The 18,816-nt window shown below is 37.9% G+C and overlaps 1 protein-coding gene across 1 annotated transcript in view; it reads left to right on the top strand.

The window, feature by feature from the left end:
* LOC122062139 (ER membrane protein complex subunit 1) overlaps nt 1-16,899 on the top strand; it is a 19,579-nt gene extending 2,680 nt beyond the window's left edge. The window contains exons 4-12 of the mRNA XM_042625811.1: nt 5,054-5,175; nt 5,783-5,907; nt 6,014-6,818; nt 8,211-8,942; nt 13,669-13,890; nt 13,989-14,084; nt 14,183-14,377; nt 14,541-14,654; nt 16,443-16,899. Of these exons, the coding sequence (XP_042481745.1) occupies nt 5,054-5,175; nt 5,783-5,907; nt 6,014-6,818; nt 8,211-8,942; nt 13,669-13,890; nt 13,989-14,084; nt 14,183-14,377; nt 14,541-14,654; nt 16,443-16,703 (2,672 nt within the window). The 3' untranslated portion in view covers nt 16,704-16,899. The remainder of the gene's footprint in view (nt 1-5,053; nt 5,176-5,782; nt 5,908-6,013; nt 6,819-8,210; nt 8,943-13,668; nt 13,891-13,988; nt 14,085-14,182; nt 14,378-14,540; nt 14,655-16,442) is intronic.
* Nucleotides 16,900-18,816: the final 1,917 nt, after the last annotated feature.

The raw sequence follows: 18,816 nt of genomic DNA, 5'->3' as shown, positions 1-18,816 counted from the left end.
TTTCATTCAATCAAATTCGTGTTCAATGTTGGAGCCGTTTACAAACTTATATAGAAGACTCAAAACTGACTCAAACATTAAAAAGGAAATGCCTAACCCAATTCTTAACTAATTAGGAAACCTAAACTGATTAAAAAATTGAAATAACAAAGAATATAGATTCAAAACAGGATTCTAACTAAACTAATGAATTAAATTTCATTTTCCTACTTTCAACCCATATTTTAGGTCCATTACAAAGAAAACCCGTGGGATCAAAGGCCTAACACATACATAACGCAACCCAAGGCTTATTTCCAATCAAATAAGCCCTTTAAATGACTTATGATGCAACGCCATCGATTAGTCTCCAAACTAAGGTCGATTGTTCCCCTATATTCCCTCATCGATTGACCCAAAGTAGGTCTGATTCTAAGCTGCTGTTACAGAGATATTCAAAATTTTTGGATTTTTGTTCTGTAATGCATCTGCCAGAATTTTAACATAATCGATATTCTGAATTTTTCTGTTCTGCTGTTTTCTGCTACTGTTTTGGGACTGCTACACCTTATTAATATTGCTGGTTATTAGCTTATTGGGTCTACTGAAGTCTGGGTTAGATAGTGTTGAATATTGTGATCGATAACTACTGTTATCCTTTTTTTTCTGTGGTCTGATTTTGCTTGTTAGTATATCAATCTGCTGTGGATTATTGTGGAGTTTATGTGGTTCTTAGATTAAAAGATCTTGAAGCTGAGACTTGGTTAGACCCCTATCCTAGTCTACATTAAGTGGTATCAGAGCATGGCTGAGAACAACACTCCCACCCTAGCTTCTATTATGGAATTGATACAGAATACGAGAGCTGAACTAAAGGTTGAACAACAAGCTCTTAGTAAAAAGGTGTTGGCTATGGAGACTCAACAACTTACACATGTAAAAAGGTGTTGGCTATGGTACTCATGTACCACCTAAAGTGGAAGCCCCTATGAACTTAGTTGCTCAGTTGGCTAACATGAGACCTAACCTTAATCTGAGAGGACCACAGAGGATTCGTGTAGTGCAACCTACTTTTGAAGAATATGTAAGGGGTTACTTTGAGACTGAATGCCCCACATATCAGAGGTACTCTGGAGATTCACAAAAAGTCAAGCTCGATCTGAAGGAGTTTGATGGGAGACATGACCCCCAATTGTTCTATGATTGGGTAGCTGCTTTGGATAATTATTTTGATTATTATGACTTGCCTGAGAAACGGAAGATGAAACTAGCTCGTGCCAAGCTAGTTGAGGTTGCCCGTGATTGGTGGAGAACTTATGAGTATGAACTGGAGGAGCGTGGTAGAGAACCTACTACATGGGAAGAGATGAAGCAAGAACTATCTGATAAGTACTTGCCACGTAATTTCAGAGCTCGTATACAAGACCAGCTGAACTCTCTTCGTCAAGGAAATATAACTGTGGTGGAGTATATGAATAAGTTTGATGCACTTTATTCTTGCACATGCATTAGGAAGAATGAGAGGCAATTACTTTCTCAGTTTCAACTGGGATTACGAGCTGAAATTAAAAGGGGAATTGGTGTTGCTGATGTATATACAATGAGAGATTGCTTTGACAAGGCTCTTCGAGCAAAGGAACTTATGGCACAACCAAGTAGAAGGTTTGTTTACCAAGCTAGGGAGGTCAAGAAGAATTTTTCAGCCACTAAATCTAACACTTCAATACCCCCAAGAGTCACAACTCCTTTATGTGAAGTGAAGATACCTCTATTCAAACCAAAAGAACTTGAAGCACATTGAAGAGATGGTTCTTGAAGCTTCAAAGACAGAAGGTCAAGAGATAGAAGATTCAACTGAAGAGTTCTACATTGAAGAGAGCATAGTAGACGAGACTGAAACCATGGAAGAAGACTCCAGTGAAGGATTCTACATTGAAGAGAGCATAATAGACAAGACTAAAGATGTGGAAGATGATGTAGTGATTGAAAGAACTCCACAACAAGTCTTTGAGATTCATGATGAAAATGAAGCATTTGTTCCAATCCTTGATGAGAAGGTTACCAACATTGACCACTCTATGCACACGACATTCACAGTTGGTATTGATTCAGAGGTTGAGCATATAGAGTTTGTTATGCCATCATGGTTCTTCGAAGAGAAAGCTCCATGCTTTGAAGACTACATTCCACAAGTTAACAAGCAACTAGAATTTTGTTTGGGAATGGTCAAAGCTACTACTCACATGTTGTTTCCCCCTCATTGTTGCAAAATTTGGGGACAATTTTTTTCAAGATGGGGAGAGTTGATGCAGATTAGTTTCCTAAATAAGTTTGTTTTATTAGGAATAAGCCTAAGGTTAGATTCCATACATGTTGGGCCTTTGATCCTATGTGTTTTGAGTGTAATAGACCACTTTTATGGTCTAAAAGGGGGCTCTAAGATTGAGTACGTGATTACTAGTTAGTGTCATTTTTAGTTGGGTTTGATTTGAGTTATATTTGTTTCTTTAGGAGTCAAGTTATTAATTGAGTCAAGTCATTAGTAGTTAGTTTCCTTTTTCAACTAGTTTCTAATTTCAGTTAGTTTCTAATTTTAGTTTTTAATAACTATTGTATTAGGAGAATATTTGGTTTCCTTTTGAGGAACCTTCTATTTTGTAATTCTCTCCCCCATTAACATTATAAATAAAGAAGATGAGGCTCCTAAAAGCCTGGATGATCTTGAAAAACAAATTAATGGCTGCTGCTATTGTCTTCGTCATGGAGATTTGTCTTGTGTTTGATCAAGGCTGAAGGAATTGGTGTTTGATCCAATTGACTCATTGCGGTGTCAAGTCCAAGAGGTTTGTTTCAAGTGTTTTATTCTTCTCTTTTCAAGATTTATTATCAAGGTTCTACTGCTGCCAAACAAATCAGGTATTTATGCTGCAACTTTTTTGCCTAGAAAATTCTGAAATAGGACCTGTCGGCCTTTTCTTCTGGAGCTAGTTCCAGCCATCGATTAGTCTCCAAACTAAGGTCGATTGTTCCCCTATATTCCCTCATGGATTGACCCAAAGTAGGTCTGATTCTAAGCTGTTGTTACAGAGATATTCAAAATCTCCGGATTTTTGTCCTGTAATGCCTGCCAGAATTTTAACAGAATCGATATTCTGAATTGTTATTTCTGTTCTACTGTTTTCTGCTACTGTTGTGGGACTGCTGCACCTTATTAATATTGCTGGTTATTAGCTTATTGGGTCTACTGAAGTCTGGGTTAGATAGTGTTGAATATTGTGATCGATAGCTACTGTTATCCTTTTTTTTTGTGGTCTGATTTTGCTTGCTGGTATATCAATCTGCTGTGGATTATTGTGGAGGTTATGTGGTTGTTCTTAGATTAAAAGATCCTGAAGCTGAGACTTGGTTAGACCCCTATCCTAGTCTAGATTAACTTATCTGCATCAATATTTTTGGTAGTTTGTGTCTAGTATGGGGAAGGATTTGAGTCTAGTGACTAGTGTAGTTTAGGTGGAGGACGACGATGACGACGACAAAAGGATAAGGGAAGGAGAGTAGGCAAGAGCAATAGGAGTTGGATGGGGCTAGGTAGAGGGAGTGCTTACTAAGAACCCCTTGGGTTTCGCTTTTTTTCAGCTCTTCAGAAACTTAATCTTCCTTTCACATAAAGAAACTAACCAAAAGTTGATAGTAAGGTATTTAATTTGATGTTAAGGTAACCTATCAAAAAAAAAAAAAAAAAATTGTGATAAGGTTGTCGTTCTTTCCAATGATGCAATCATACCATACTTCCATCCCAATAAGTGTGAAATTGTATTTTTCCTAGTCCAAGTTACAAGCAATACATTCAGATCAAATTGTATACTGAACATGCTTAAATTTGAAACTGACCATATTTCACTGGTCTTAAGTTTGATATCAGTGCTTCCTATATGGTTGTTATTTTGGATGTGACTGTACCCAATCTTGACCAAACTGTTTGGAACCATTATAAATTTAATGCCACTTCAACTTGAAATATTTTGTCTGAAATAATAAACATTTCTTAAGTACTGATATGATCTATTAGACTGGAATTTGATACTGCTGACATGCAAAAATTATTTTGAATTCCAAATAAAAGAAAATGCAAGTTGGGTGGGTGGGAAGGGTTGTTCGGGCAAAAAGGCCTTTTTGTTTCCTAATCACCTAGAATGTGGCTTCTGAAGAGCTTGGGGTTTTCTGAACAATGCGGGGATGGGATTTAGAGTGGCGTTCGATGGTAAGGAGAAGATCATCCGGTACCCTTCTATTTGCAAATAAGTTTCTGCATTGTCCATAGCTAACATGAGGAGTGAGTTGATTTTTTTCTTCCCCCTGTAGTCTTCTAGTCTATTTGTGTAGGCTCTGTTTGTTGAGGTCTTGTATAGCTGCTTTTTGGGGCAGTCACTGACTAGGAAAAAAGCTATTCGGTTACTGCTGGATCCAAGAGCTAATGAAATTGAGAGAGGAAGTAACAGGGTGGAAATCCAATAGGTCCTATATCAGGAAGGCAGTATAAACTATAAACCTTGAGAAACACAGGAAATATTTGATTGCTTGAAGTCATTGATACTGTACTGAATTTTAGACTTGGCTCTTAGTGTTAAACCTCACAATTGTGTTTTGTGCATTTTGCTAATATGAAGATGAGGTCGTGGTCATTATAACATTGGAAGTTGAAAACAAGTTGACGATTGTTAGAATATATGAGAGCATATATCGGTTGGGGGGCTATGGGTGACCATAGACCTTCATGCCGATGGATTATATTTGATTCAAGCATATCGTTGTTATTTTCCTATTGGGTTTAGAATAGTTGTTAGCTAAGTTAGAGTTGGTTCCCTTTTTGGTTATGTCTTCTAGTTTCCTATTTGTGCTATCAGTTAGTAATAGCTAGTCTATATATTGAATGAAGGAGGTAGTCCCAATTACATGGTTGTGACTCCCAAGTTACACCAATCTCTCTCTCTTTTCTTTCTTCTTATTTGATTATGGTTCTCAAATCTTTACAACGATGAAGTAACTAATGTTTGGACAACTCTTTTTCTTCTAGATGTCATTACCCTTTCATCAGTAGGTACTATTCTAAGAGCATGGAACCTTCCTGATGGGCAGATGGTGTGGGAGTCTTTCCTTCAGGGTTCTAAACCCTCAAAGAAGTTTCTATCTGTAATGGTTAGTATATAATATTTTATGGCATAAATTGTACGTGTCTTTAAATGAACATTCTTATGTGGTTCTTCTCTCTCTCTCTCTCTCTCTCTCTCTCCTGCAATGCTGTTAGCTCATCTGTCATGTGGGTATCTATTGGTACTAGAACTTTGTGGATATGTTGTTTGCACTGTCATCTAGCCATGTGTTGATTTCCAGTCTAATCCAACATTGTCACACATAAAAATAGTGTTTTGAATAAATTTATTTGAAACAGTCAAATTTGTGGGGATTATTGTCAAACAAGGATAAAAATCCCATCCATGGTAGTAGGCCATACAATTGAGATAAGGGGACCAAGTTGGACTTGTAGCCATCTACGGAAGTGACGGAACACCCTGCTATTAGAATGACCAAAAGCATCATTGTGCAAAGTTTTTAATTTACAATTTTTCCAACATTTTCATCTTGAATTTGACTTCCGTTAATTTAGTCTTACAGATAAATTTTAAAATGGACAATATATACATCAGGTTTTTTTTCCCACAGGTTCTCAATGCAAAATTTTCAGTTCGCAATCTTTCCACCATTTATATCTGAAATTTTGACATCAGATTGTGTAATCTTGCAGATGAACTTTAAAATGGACAAGGACAACATACTTTTTGCTTTGGGTAAAGGGTGTCTCCATGCTGTTTCAAGCATTGATGGAGAGGTTCTTTGGAGGAAAGATTTGAGCGAGTTGACGACTGAGAGGTTAGCCAATTTTTCTATTTGGTGTTTTATTTATTTTTTAATGTCTCCTTAGCAACATTGTTCCCAATGTCTCCTTAATAACTATCTTGCACTACTCTGTTTGCAGCTTAGAGATACAGCGGGTTTTTCATCCTGTTGACAGTGATATCATATATGCAGTAGGATTTGCTGATTCAGATTTTCATACATTCCAGTTTAATGCTAAAACTGGAGAGTTACTTAAGCACAGTGTTGCAGCCTTTCTGGGTGGTTTTTCTGGAGAAATCTCATTTGTCTCTGACGACATCCTTGTGACATTAGATGCCACTGGGTCGCATTTAGTTTTAATAAGCTATCAGGATGGAGAGATCAACTTTCAGAAGACTCATATTTCGGATCTTGTTCCGGCTTCTTCTGGTGTAGCAAGAATATTGCCTACAAAGCTTACTGGCATTTTTGCTCTGAAAACAGATTCTTCTGTTGTGTTTCTTAGACTGATTGATGGAAACAAGCTTGAAGTCGTAGAAAAAATTAATAATCCAACATCTTTTAGTGACGCTCTCTCATACTCAGAGGGCCAAAAAGCTTTTGCATTGATTCAACATGTAGGAAGTAGGATTCAGCTCACACTGAAGCTTGATAATGACTGGAACAGTAATTTACTTGAGGAAAGCATTGAAATGGATCCTCAAAAGGGCCTTGTGCAGAAGGTTTTCATCAACAATTATATAAGGACGGACAGGTCCTATGGGTTCAGGGCTCTGATTGTCCTGGAAGATCATTCACTTATGTTGCTACAACAGGGAGAGATTGTGTGGAGTAGGGAAGATGGGCTTGCTTCTATTATTGATGTGACAACAGCAGAACTTCCTTTGGAAAAGGAGGGAGTGTCAGTTGCTAAAGTGGAACACAACCTCTTTGAATGGCTGAAGGTATGCTTTTCTTTTTGTTGGTTCCTTAAAATTTAAAATACAACTTGCTATACTGTACTTCCATGAACTCCATTGAGTAGATTTTTAAAGTGCCCCATGCTTGTTGAGGAATTATAGGTCATGACCATTTACATCTGCAAAGAAGATGCAAATATCACTATGAATTGTTTGGAATTAGAAAATACCTGATAAAATGTGAACTCTTGATGACCTTTTGAAAGTAAAAAAATGTGTTGAGTCATATTTAGACCTTTTAAGAATGCTTTTCCAGTTGCCTGTGGGGAGATTTGATAAGTAGTTTGAGACAGAATGCATTCCTTAACCTATCATGGGGATGGAGCAAAGTGTCACTTATTTCATTGGGAAGATTGTTCAAACTTTTTGATATTCTTACCTTTCTTTTAGGGTCAAACAATGTAATTTTCTAGTCCTGCTTCACTGTTTTGTGAAGTAATAGCTGTAAATATCCAACCCAAAAGCTCAAACTATTGGGTGGAGGGACTCACAGGTATATGAAGTAACGGAAGGCTTTAGGGGTTACTGATGTGGGACTATTCTCCCAACAACAATTTGTCAGGTGCTTCTAAATGAGTGTCAGTTTCTGGCAATTTACTTTCTTGACTTTTCATCCAGAGTTTTGAGATGATTCCTTTAACATCCCCGTCCCCAAAAAAATAAAAATTTTCTTATGGTAAGGCTTTTTTGTAGGGGTGCACAAATTCTCCCACCAACCCCCCCCCCCAAAAAAAAAAAAAAAAGAGAAAAGAAAAGAAAAGGAATAAAGAAAACATTGATAATCATTCGGTAACTATAAATGGATTAATAAAAGGCTGTTATTTTATTTGGTGCTTTCTGGATTGACATTATTATTATCTTTCTATGCTTTATCATTCATGGTTTACATTTCTTGAAAGGCAAGCATTTTCTTCTGTCATGAAAATGTTAGTTCTTGCTTTGGGGAAATCAGAACCGTGGCCATTGAGGATATGGGAAATGCCAATGAGGTGAAGTAGAACTAGGGATTTTGTTGTTACCCTGTCAGAAACTCTCTTTACTATTATAATCGATGATGTATTTGTACTTATGGTTGAAGATGGAACTACTTGAAAGCATGGTTTTAGGTATAGGTTTGGTTCTGTATAGGCCGTGTTGGTATTGGAACCAATACCATCCGATACGATACTGATACAGAAGGTTTTGCCCTCAAAATACCGACACCTGACCCTTTTTGTTACATTGTTACCGTCATATGTATCATTTCAGGGATGGGTATTGGTAGGGGTGTCGTACAATACCAAACCGATGCCTAAAACCATGCTTGAAAAAAAAGTTTTAACAATGTGCCCTTCATTAATTCCTGCCTGACTGTTTTGTTTTATTATGTCGTGGAAGGGACACATACTCAAGCTTAAAGGTACTTTAATGCTTGCAAGCCCTGGTGACATAGCGGCTATACAAGCCATGAGGTTGAAAAGCTCTGAGAAGAGCAAAATGACAAGAGACCACAATGGTTTTCGAAAGCTTCTGATAGTACTCACTAGAGCAGGGAAGATTTTTGCTCTGCACACAGGAGATGGACGGGTTGTTTGGTCTCTTTTATTACCTTCTCTTCGTGGATCAGAAGCCTGTCAGTATCCCACTGGCATTAGTATATACCAGTGGCAGGTTCCTCATCATCATGCGATGAATGAGAATCCATCTATTCTTGTTGTTGGTAGATGTGGGCTTGGTTCTGATGCTCCGGGTGTTCTCTCATTTGTTGATTTGTACACTGGGAAGGAGCTAAGTTCTTTAAGCCTTGCTCATTCCATTGCTCAAGTTATCCCACTGCCATTTACGGATTCGACAGAACAGCGGCTCCACCTACTTATAGATGCTGGAGGACATGCACATTTATATCCCAGAACTTCTGAAGCCCTTAAAATTTTTGAAAGTGAGCTTCCAAACATATATTGGTACTCAGTTGAAGCTGAGAAGGATATTATTAGGGGGCATGCATTACATAGCAACTGCATTCTTGATGAGACAGATGAATACTGCTTTAGCACCAGAGACTTGTGGTCTATTGTATTTCCGTCAGAGTCCGAGAAGATTATTTCAACTGCAACAAGAAAATTGAACGAGGTTTTGTTTCTTTTCTGTATTATTCTTGTTTTCTTCCCTAGCACAGTTTAATTCCTATTATGGTGATGATTAATGACTTTTCTTCTGTTTGTGCATATAAATGTATATAAGTGTCTGTTACGTGGGACTCCTGGTTTTTCTGGTAGTTAATTCTATCTTGGTTGATGTAGTCTTTGCTCAAAGATTTTTCAGTTTGCTTAAAATGGGTTATGGTGTGTGATTTGAGGAAGACAGACAGGACGGCATTTTATCAGTTGAACCAATTTTCTCCGTTAAGAACCTTATTATGTTCAGGATCTACAATCACCTACTCTTCTGAAATGTTATAATTGTTTTCAATTTGTAATCTTTAATGATCCTTAACAAACTCCCCCCGCCCCCCACATGCGCACAATACATGCTAAATAATTGTTAAGAAAGAAGCTGGGGAACAACCACGGTATATGGGGAGAATGGCCTCGGCTGTACACCTGACTACTTATTGTCAGTTATACAAAAGTTGCCAAAAATTGAACAAATTAATCATCCTATTGAATTCCGTAAATCTTAAGCAGTCGAATAAATATAAGCATGTGATTCTAAAACCTTAGTCCAAGTGACAAATTCTAGTGGGGGCTGCAAAGAGCAATCAAATTTGTAGGCTGCCATCACATTCATTGCTAAGCAGCGATGGAATTTGACATGTATAATTTATGCATTGCTTAAGCTGGCCAAGGGAAGGACCGTGGTGGGTACAGCCTGATGCGACCTAGGGCTATGATACCCTGATATTAGTCGCTATGGGCTCACAAGACTAATGAATAGCTCAATTTAATGTCTGTGAGCTGACAGCAGAAAAAAAGTATCTAGTGGTAAGGAAAAAAATAAAAAACAGTGGCTAAACTGTGAATTAGTTTTAAAAGAAGGAACATAATGCAGATAAGTCACCTAAAGGGCTTATCTCCAAGGTTGGGTTATGTAGGTGTTGGGCCTTTGATCCCATAGGTTTTATTTGTAATGGGCTTGGGCCTAAAATATGGGCAGAAAGTAGGAAAACAGAATTTACTTCGTTAGTTCTTTTAGTTTCCTAGTCAGTTTATGTTACCTTATTAGTTAAGGATTGGGTTAGGCCTTTCCTTTTTAGTAGTGTTTGAGTCAGTTTTTTAGTCTTCAATATAAGTTTGTAAGGGACTACAACCCAGTACACGGACTTGATTAATGAGTATTTGTCTGTTACCCTTTGCTACTGAGAAATTATGCTGATCTGAGACTCAGTGAGAAGCTCTGGAATTGGAGAGATTTCAACCAAACACCTTGTGGCAAGAAGCCCAGTGCCCACCCTTTAGTCTCTTTTCTTTAGACACTATTTTGTTACTTTGTTTTGTGGAATTCTGTTTTTGTTGCTCCAGTGATTCGTCTGTTCTATCACTACTAGGATTGCTGAGTTAGAAGGTGAATCTCTACTCTGATTCATGTTCTGATTTCAGTTTCATCTTTTCCATACTGTCAACTATCAAAACCTGTTTTTATTTCTTATTCTGTTGGAAGTTTAGAACAGTTTCATACAAGGAATGCTTGATTGTGGGAGTTTAATGATGCTGATTTTGAATCTGTTTACAGAATCCTGCGATTGAGAATTTTCTTTATCATATCTTGTTTTCAATTTCAGATTCTACTTAGTGGTTGATACGGTCCTATTCCACGTAGGATTTCTTCTAGTATCAGATTGCTGAAATCAACACTTTTTATTGATCTGATTATGCTGAATTTAATAAAATTACTTAAATTTAACCCCGTGATTAATATTCTGCAATCTGGACTTTCCTCAATCTTATTTCGACTGTTTTGCCTCTTTCCTAGTTACAGTAAGAATCCTCCATTAAACCAGATCTACTCATTGGATTAACCTGAGATTTTCAGCAAGGGTTTCCTGCACTAATAGGAGAACTTGACCTGAATTTCAGGTCCATCTGATTGTTGGATTTTTTTCTTTGATATTTTGTTCAAAAACTACTCGTGTATCTCTCTGTTTTCGATCCTGTTTTGGTACTGTTTTAGTTCTATAAATCAGAACTACATTAGGATGCTTTTGCTATTCAAAATGAAGAGGTAAGAATCGGAGACAATTTAAAGGGTGAAGCGTATATTTGTAAATACCAGTAATTCAGGTCTTTAAGATAAAGGAGACGAAGAGGTCTTCTTCCTCACAATAGTATGGCAAACCACGATAGAGCTAGATCTCTTCAGTTCGATCAAGAGATCAAACCACAGCCAAGCCCCACAAAATTTTAAATTTAAGTTGCTAACCCACAGCTCTGTGAGTCCTAGTCAACAATCACTTTAGTTCAAGGTTAAGATCTCGATCTTGTCCCTAATCTCATTAAGCCCAAAAAGAGAGATCTCGTAAAGATCTTGCATTTTTCCCTGGTTGATTCGGTGGTTGGTCTCGATGGTCATATGGTCTTTGTAGCCCCTGAAATTTGCTATTTACCCAATTTTAAGTCGTTTAAACACATTGGAAACATCAATTTTTTTAATTTTTAATGGTACTCTGAATTTGTACCCTATGTGAGTAGTCTTCGACTTTTTTAGGTCTTCTAAACCCAGTGGAAACATCAATTTTTTAAAAACCTAAATGGTACTCTGAATTTGTACCCTATGTGAGTAGTCTTCGATTGTTTTAGTCTTCTAAACACAGTGGAAACCTTCGTCCAGTCCAGAATGTCAAGCCCAACTGAACAGAGATGAAATTGTCGAAGGATTTTTCCCACTAACAGTTAAGGAGGAAACAATAATAAGAATAATAAAGAAACCAAAAGGAAGATATGGTATGAGAAAACACAGTGAAGAATAACAGAAAGAAAAAAAGAAGAAGAATAGAGGAGAAAATGGATCACACCTGAGAAGAGGAACAGAGATCAGGAAATGAGAGAAGAGGTAGCACGCACAGCCCCACAGCCATAAGAGGTAAGCCAAACTCAAACTTTATTCAATCATCAATACTGTTCAACGATGTGATTACAAGACTATATAAATCAGAAAACTCCTAGGCACCGTTTGATAACGTTTCGTTTCTGCTGTTTCTGCCGTTTCTGTGATTACAAGACTATATAAATAAGAAAACTCTTAGGCACCGTTTGATAACGTTTCGTTTATGCCGTTTCTGTTCCTAGAAATAGCAGAAACGGCCTAAAATGCGTTTGATAAAGTAGTTCCGTTTCTCTTGTTTTTAGAAACATAAATCAAAATTTATATCAATTTCTGTTCCTAGAAACGCAATTGACGAAACAAGTATGACTGTCTTCCATGGCATTTTCCTTCAACGGACGTTTTGGGTTTGAGGGATTTTTATCGGGTTTTTAACAATTATGGTGAACCAAAGTCGTTTCTAGAAACGATGAAACAAGTACAAAAAGCCATGGAAGACAGTAGCAGCTGAAACGTGAATCCTCATCCACCACCGAGGGCCATCTTCCTCCTTCCCCTTTCACTCCGAGCCTCATCCTCCTCTCTTCTATAACCTCCACCATCGAAACAGCAGAATCTCCAAAGAAGACAGTATGCTTCTAACTTCTTCCCCCCCCTTTGATTGTGTGATTCTCTTCATTCTTTCTTTGACTGAAGAGTCAAGTGATGCCGGATGAGTACAACGAGCGGACATTCTGTGTGTACGACACAGATGCGGCGACGATTTACGGACTGTCAGCGTTTGGGCTTCTGTTGATATGTCAGGGGTTCCTTCATCCCTGAACACCAAATGCCTCTGCTTCGGAAGGGGGCTCAAGGGCAGCAAGGTGGTTCACCAACAATTCGTGAACCTCTAGCCCTGAGATACCTATTTGCAGCCTCCAAAAACCCCTCCTCAGTCCTCACCGGTTGGCAAAGGTAAACCCTTAAGCCTTCACCGTAATTATGTCTCTCTGGCTTTCTCTGAGAAATCTGATTCTCCATTGGCGATGGAATACGAAGAGGAAAATGAATACCACCCAAAATCGCAGTCGTCGTCCGACAACCAAAACCATCAGTAATTGTCGCCTCTGCCGTCGTCGCCTTCGCCTTCTCCGTCTTCTCAGCCAGTAACAGTGGCGGCGGTGGGGCCACCATCTCATCAGTCTCTAACCCTAGCCCTCCCCATACAACAGCCCCGGGTACCCAACACCGGAGGCAGCCGCAAGGACTGTTGGAGCGAAGGTGCTACATCGACGCTAATCAACGCCTGGGGTGAACGCTACCTTGAAACAGAAATGATAGAAACAGTCACTGGTCATCAAACACCCTTGTTTTCTGTCCAGAAACGGCAATTTCTGTTTCTGTCGTTTCTTGAAACAGAAATGGCAGAAACGTTGTCAAACGGGCCCTTAGTTTTACTGCCTATAATAGAAACTGTGAAATCAAGTAGGAAACTACTTCAGAAAAGAAACTGAATAAACCTATGTATCTACTTCCCTAAAATAAAAGATATTGCGCAATTACAAGTTTCCCAAGTCCCTAACATCCTGTGATTGCATCACAACCAGTGTGAGATGTGCTGCGTGGGCGAATGAAAATTATGAAATACATTCAACCATATGTAAGTTGTTAAATATTACCAGAAAGACAATGAAATAGTAATTGTTCTGATTTTGTTCAATATTTATCTAATTTAATGTATTTAGATTCATGATGATTTTCTTCTTACATCTGTTCTGCGGTATTATCCATGTTTAATATGCTAGTTTATGAAGTGTTTTTCATTTCTAATCTGTAGGTGGTACATACCCAAGCAAAGGTAATAGAAGATCAGGATGTGACGTTTAAATATATATCCAGAAACCTGCTCTTTGTAGCTACTGTTGCACCTAAAGGTGACTCTGCAATTGGGTCACTTACTCCTGAGGAGTCTTGGTTAGTTGTCTATCTTATTGATACCATAACTGGTCGGATATTGCACCGCATGACTCACCTTGGTTCACAGGGGCCTGTCCAAGCTGTAAGTGGGTTGATTTTTAATTCTCTTCAGCTATTTGTTAGAAATAGGTATGATGCTGATTTTCTCTCTCCCTCTTTCATGCAATTTTCTGTCTGCAGGTCATTAGTGAGAACTGGGTTGTGTACCACTATTTCAATCTTAGAGCACACAGATTTGAGATGTCGGTGATTGAGATCTATGATCAGTCTCGGGCAGTAAGCATCTGTAGACTACAGTGTTTTACATCCCTATTGTCCTTTGTATTTGTTATTCCAGATTAATCCATTATTTTCAAATTGATCGCCATCCACAGGATAACAAAGATGTTTGGAAGATTCTCCTTGGAAAGCACAATCTTACTTCACCCGTATCTTCATATTCTCGGCCTGAAGTGGTGATGAAATCCCAGAGTTATTTTTTCACTCATTCTGTGAAAACAATGTCAGTGACATCCACAGCCAAGGGTATAACTTCTAAGCAGCTTCTTATTGGCACCATTGGCGATCAGGTCAGTTGAGATCTGAAAACAAAATTATTATTTCTGAGTGACAACTGTATTTTGCCCTGTTGTGGCTTCAGCAGTTGAAAACTGTTGACATTTAAAGAAGCAACTAGTGGTGTTTGCACATCTCTGCATTTGCAACCTCTCAGTGGAAATTTCTGTTCCACAGGTGCTGGCACTTGATAAACGTTATCTAGATCCTCGTCGATCAATCAATCCCACGCAAGCAGAGAAAGAAGAAGGAATTTTACCTCTGACTGATTCGCTTCCAATTATTCCTCAGGTGATACCCTGTTCCCTGGTGCTTAAGATTACTCTACAGTGTTGAGATTTCTTTCTTTTACAAACCATGCTAATTCTTTGATCATAAGGTGAATTTACAGATTTAATCTGGTAAAAAATGTAGTTGGAAAATACAGCCGCATTCTGCATCCCTTCTGATTTTCTCAAGTGATTCATGTGTGAATCATTTCTTGCATTCTTGGATTCTCAAAATCTACGGCAGCAGCAAAGAATGGGGAAATGGACTATTGGTAGGAGCAGGTAGGGAGGATAAGAAAGAGAAAGAAAAAGAAAAGAAGAAGATTAGAAGTCTTGATTGGCTAGGGAGAGAAAATAGGAAGAAATGAGAGAAGAAGAACGTGGGTAGAAAGATAAAGGGGAGATAGAGAAATTGCAATTTTTTTTTTGGGGGGGTGGGGAGAGGATCTCACACACCCACTTGTCAAAACATAATTCTATTCCATTGGCCAAAATCGTTGGGGAATGGGTTTACAAGCTTTAAATAAAAGAGGAAATAGAAATCTAGTCGAGCTAGACTTGCTAACTAGTAAAACCATAAACATAATAAAATTAGACTTCTAAAAGAACTGAAAGACTTCCTAATCCTAAAATAATCTGCTAATAGACCCCACATAATGTTATTCATTTTCTTAGTCCCGTGTACCTCTTAAATCCCAATTTTTGGGCTTATTAGAGAGGCCTATTACCTTAACCTCAAAACAAGAAGCCCAAGGCCCATAGAACCCAAGCATGAGTCCAAATAAAGTATTCCAAGTGCTAATTGGCCTGATTTGGCACCATTAACTACATCACCTTCCCTCACCCTTTATGATTGACATGTGGCAAATAGGTTAGTGTAATTCGGTGGACATTTTGTACTTCTCATTTCCTACTCATATGTCTAATTCTAGATGGATCAGATTTTATCATGTGTCATATAATGCATTGAAAATTGTTTGATAAGTAAATTCTTTGAGTAATAGGAAATATTGGAAAAACAAAGGGGAAGACCTCTTACATTGTGGGCCTTACGCTTAAAATGGTCCATGAAAATTGACGTGGACCATTCAAGAGTTTCATCTCTATCCAACGGTCTGACTGCCTATTAATCATCTTGTCCTCATGGCAAAAAATAGAGGGTGTGTAGGCAGTTATCCTACAATGGGCATGTAGGAACATTTTTCCTGAAATTTTTATCCTTGGTAACTGTTGTTCGCAATCAAATTTTAGGAAGTGCAGAAATCAAATGATTATATGGAAATGAGTACTCTGATTAAGATGGACACCATATCAAACAAATCATGAATGAAAACAAAATTCCTCTCTTTGCATGGTCAAATTATAAAGAGCAAAGTGCAACCCAATGCATGGGGCTCCTGCTACTGCAGGGTTTGGGAGGGGCAAATGTAAGCAGCCCTACCCTTACTTCACAGAAGAGGCTGCTACCATGGTTTGAACCTGTGACAAACATGATGCAATGGTGTAACTTAACCATTGCGCCACAGGCTCTCCCACTTGCGTGGTCAAATTATGCTGCTTATAAATATTTTTGGAATTTTAGTTTATTTAATGATATTTTCTCTATTTGAGCCGTTATATGGTTTTCATGGCATGCATATGTATTGAAGTCTTTGATACCTCAAAAAAGTGTACCCTTCCTGTGATAATCCAAGATCAGTTTAAAGTGCGGAATCATTAGGTCTGATTTTTAATGTTGAGTGATGTGTTTTTTTAGTTATTCTTTGATGTTAAATTTAATTTCTAATGATAACACGGATCATTTATGCAGTCCTATGTAACACATTCACTGCAAGTGGAAGGACTCCGTGGCATTTTAACGGTTCCTGCTAAGCTGGAGTCAACCACCCTTGTCTTTGCATATGGAATGGATCTCTTTTTTACCAGGATTGCACCGTCACGAACCTACGATTCACTTACAGAGGATTTCAGTTATGCTCTACTTTTGATCACAATAGTTGCACTCATTGCAGCGATCTTTGTAACATGGGTGCTGTCTGAGAAGAAAGAACTGAGGGAAAAGTGGAGGTGAGTCAATCTCTCCATTTGTATCCTCTTAAATTTTTTGTATCCCCAGATCAAGCTAAATTTTTTAATCCCCAGATCAAGTTGCATTTGATTTTCTTGTCACAGTTAATTGAGTCTAGTACTGGGAGGGGGTTACTCCCTACTTGTATTATTACTTTTTTTTCCCCTTCTAATTAGTTGAAACCCCCATTTTTCTCCTATTATTTTGCTTAATTTCATTGCAATGTCTATACATTTCTATATGTTGTATAGCTGATAATTCACAAGAAAATCTTGCAATAGCTTTAAAGGAATTTGTTTTGAAAGATGATCATAGCAAAATGCCCACGGTTCTTTTGAATGGAGTTTAAAGCAGCATCTGCAAGTTTGGATACCGTATGCTTTACAAAATTGAATGACAACCTGTCCTTTTCCCTAATATGAGTTTGGAAGATATGAATGATTTCCTTTGAACTTATCATGGAAAGGCTAAATTCTGAACATGTAGGCATCTGATATCATCAGCAATGCTACTTTATTCGGTTAAAAATATTTCGTCTACCATCTGATGTCATTGGGATCAATAAAACTTGGTTCTGAATCAAGTAATCTCCCACTGACAACAATATCACATTGCAATGAGAAGGATATTTCCCGAAAAGAAAAATAAAACCCACCTTTTTGGAAGGGGATCTATAAAACCACTTGTTAATGGTTCTGGTGTTTCACTGTGCGGGGGATCAGTAATGTGCGACCATGAGCTTTTGTCCTTTTTACTCTTGCCATTTGGGTGAAAATGATATCTCCTCTGCTGCTAGAATGGTTATTTCCTGATGTTAGCAGGTAATGTCCATTTCTCGAACGGAAGTTAGTTTTAATGTCTTGTACTTGTACGAAGATCACTGTGGATGTCAAGTTCTTGAATCAAGAAAATGTTGATTCAAATGAAGGTTTTGGAACTTTCAACGATTACTTGAATTTTAACGAGTAGTAAGTTTTAAAGATTCGGATGAGTAAAAGGATCTTTAGGATCCGTGAAGTGGTTCGTAACGTTTTACTTCGAGATCAATGATTCTAGTTGTATGATCCATTGTACTAGGGGGTTTGACTACACAGCTTCCGTTGAGGACTTGGTGGGGTGTTGATATGGCCTTAGGTTTCCTCATCTTACAGGTTGTCTTTTAGGGACAAGAACTTGTGACATTTGTATCAATGGTAGCAGAGCAACTAATTCTCGGTCTCAACCATTTATATGCCTTTATATTAACAAGATATAATTTGACTGTCTTCCCTAGAATTTGGGTATGAGGTTCCATGTCTTGGTTGTAAGGCTTTCTTCCCTAGAATCGGGGTATGAAGTTCTATGCATCATCGTTCTTCAAAGGTTGTTACCATTCTTTTGGTTGCTAAGAGGGCAATCAATACAGTGACCTCAACAGATTTTACCCTTATGACCATATGGGTATACTGAAAATCGACACATATGGGGTTTGGGCGCCCTATGCAAGTAGGAGTGCAGGTCAAACGAATCCTTACTGCCAAGGTTCTTGAACATGGGAATCTACTTCATTGTTTCCTATTTGAATGGGATCGGAATATGAGGGAATCAGTAGAACCCTAGCAAACAGAATTGAAAAGAAGTAAAGATTTTTGCATATTTTCTTATAAAATAGGCCTTGTAGATTTTGTTACAAGAGATAAGATTTCATTGATTTTCTGTTAATTTATTGAATTAAAAAAAAATATAAATAAAGAACTAAGTGTATTCATGGCCAAATCAAAACGGGATTGTTTTGAAAATTAGAAATAATCAGAATCAAGGGTCGAACAATTCCAATGCAAATCAGTGGAATTCTACCTAGCTCTGTTTGATCAATTAATGGTTAACAATCTACATACAAGGATGTTGATGATCATAGCCTACAAAAACAGGGATGATGATGGATCTTCAAAATCCGAAATATCATTCGTCAGGTAAATGTTGAAATTGGAATTTTCAAATTGGTGCTGATCCTTCAGCACAGGGATCAGGTGGGTCTCACACACTGCAAAGTGGTGCAAAGTGCATAACTGCATATTTTTAGTGCCTGAGGCGCACCGACGTCTATGCAGAAATGAATATTCATGGAAGGCAATCA

Source organism: Macadamia integrifolia, chromosome 2 (genome assembly GCF_013358625.1).
Source record: "Macadamia integrifolia cultivar HAES 741 chromosome 2, SCU_Mint_v3, whole genome shotgun sequence".
Classification (NCBI taxonomy): Eukaryota; Viridiplantae; Streptophyta; class Magnoliopsida; order Proteales; family Proteaceae; genus Macadamia; species Macadamia integrifolia.
This window is presented reverse-complemented; position numbering and strand designations above follow the sequence as displayed.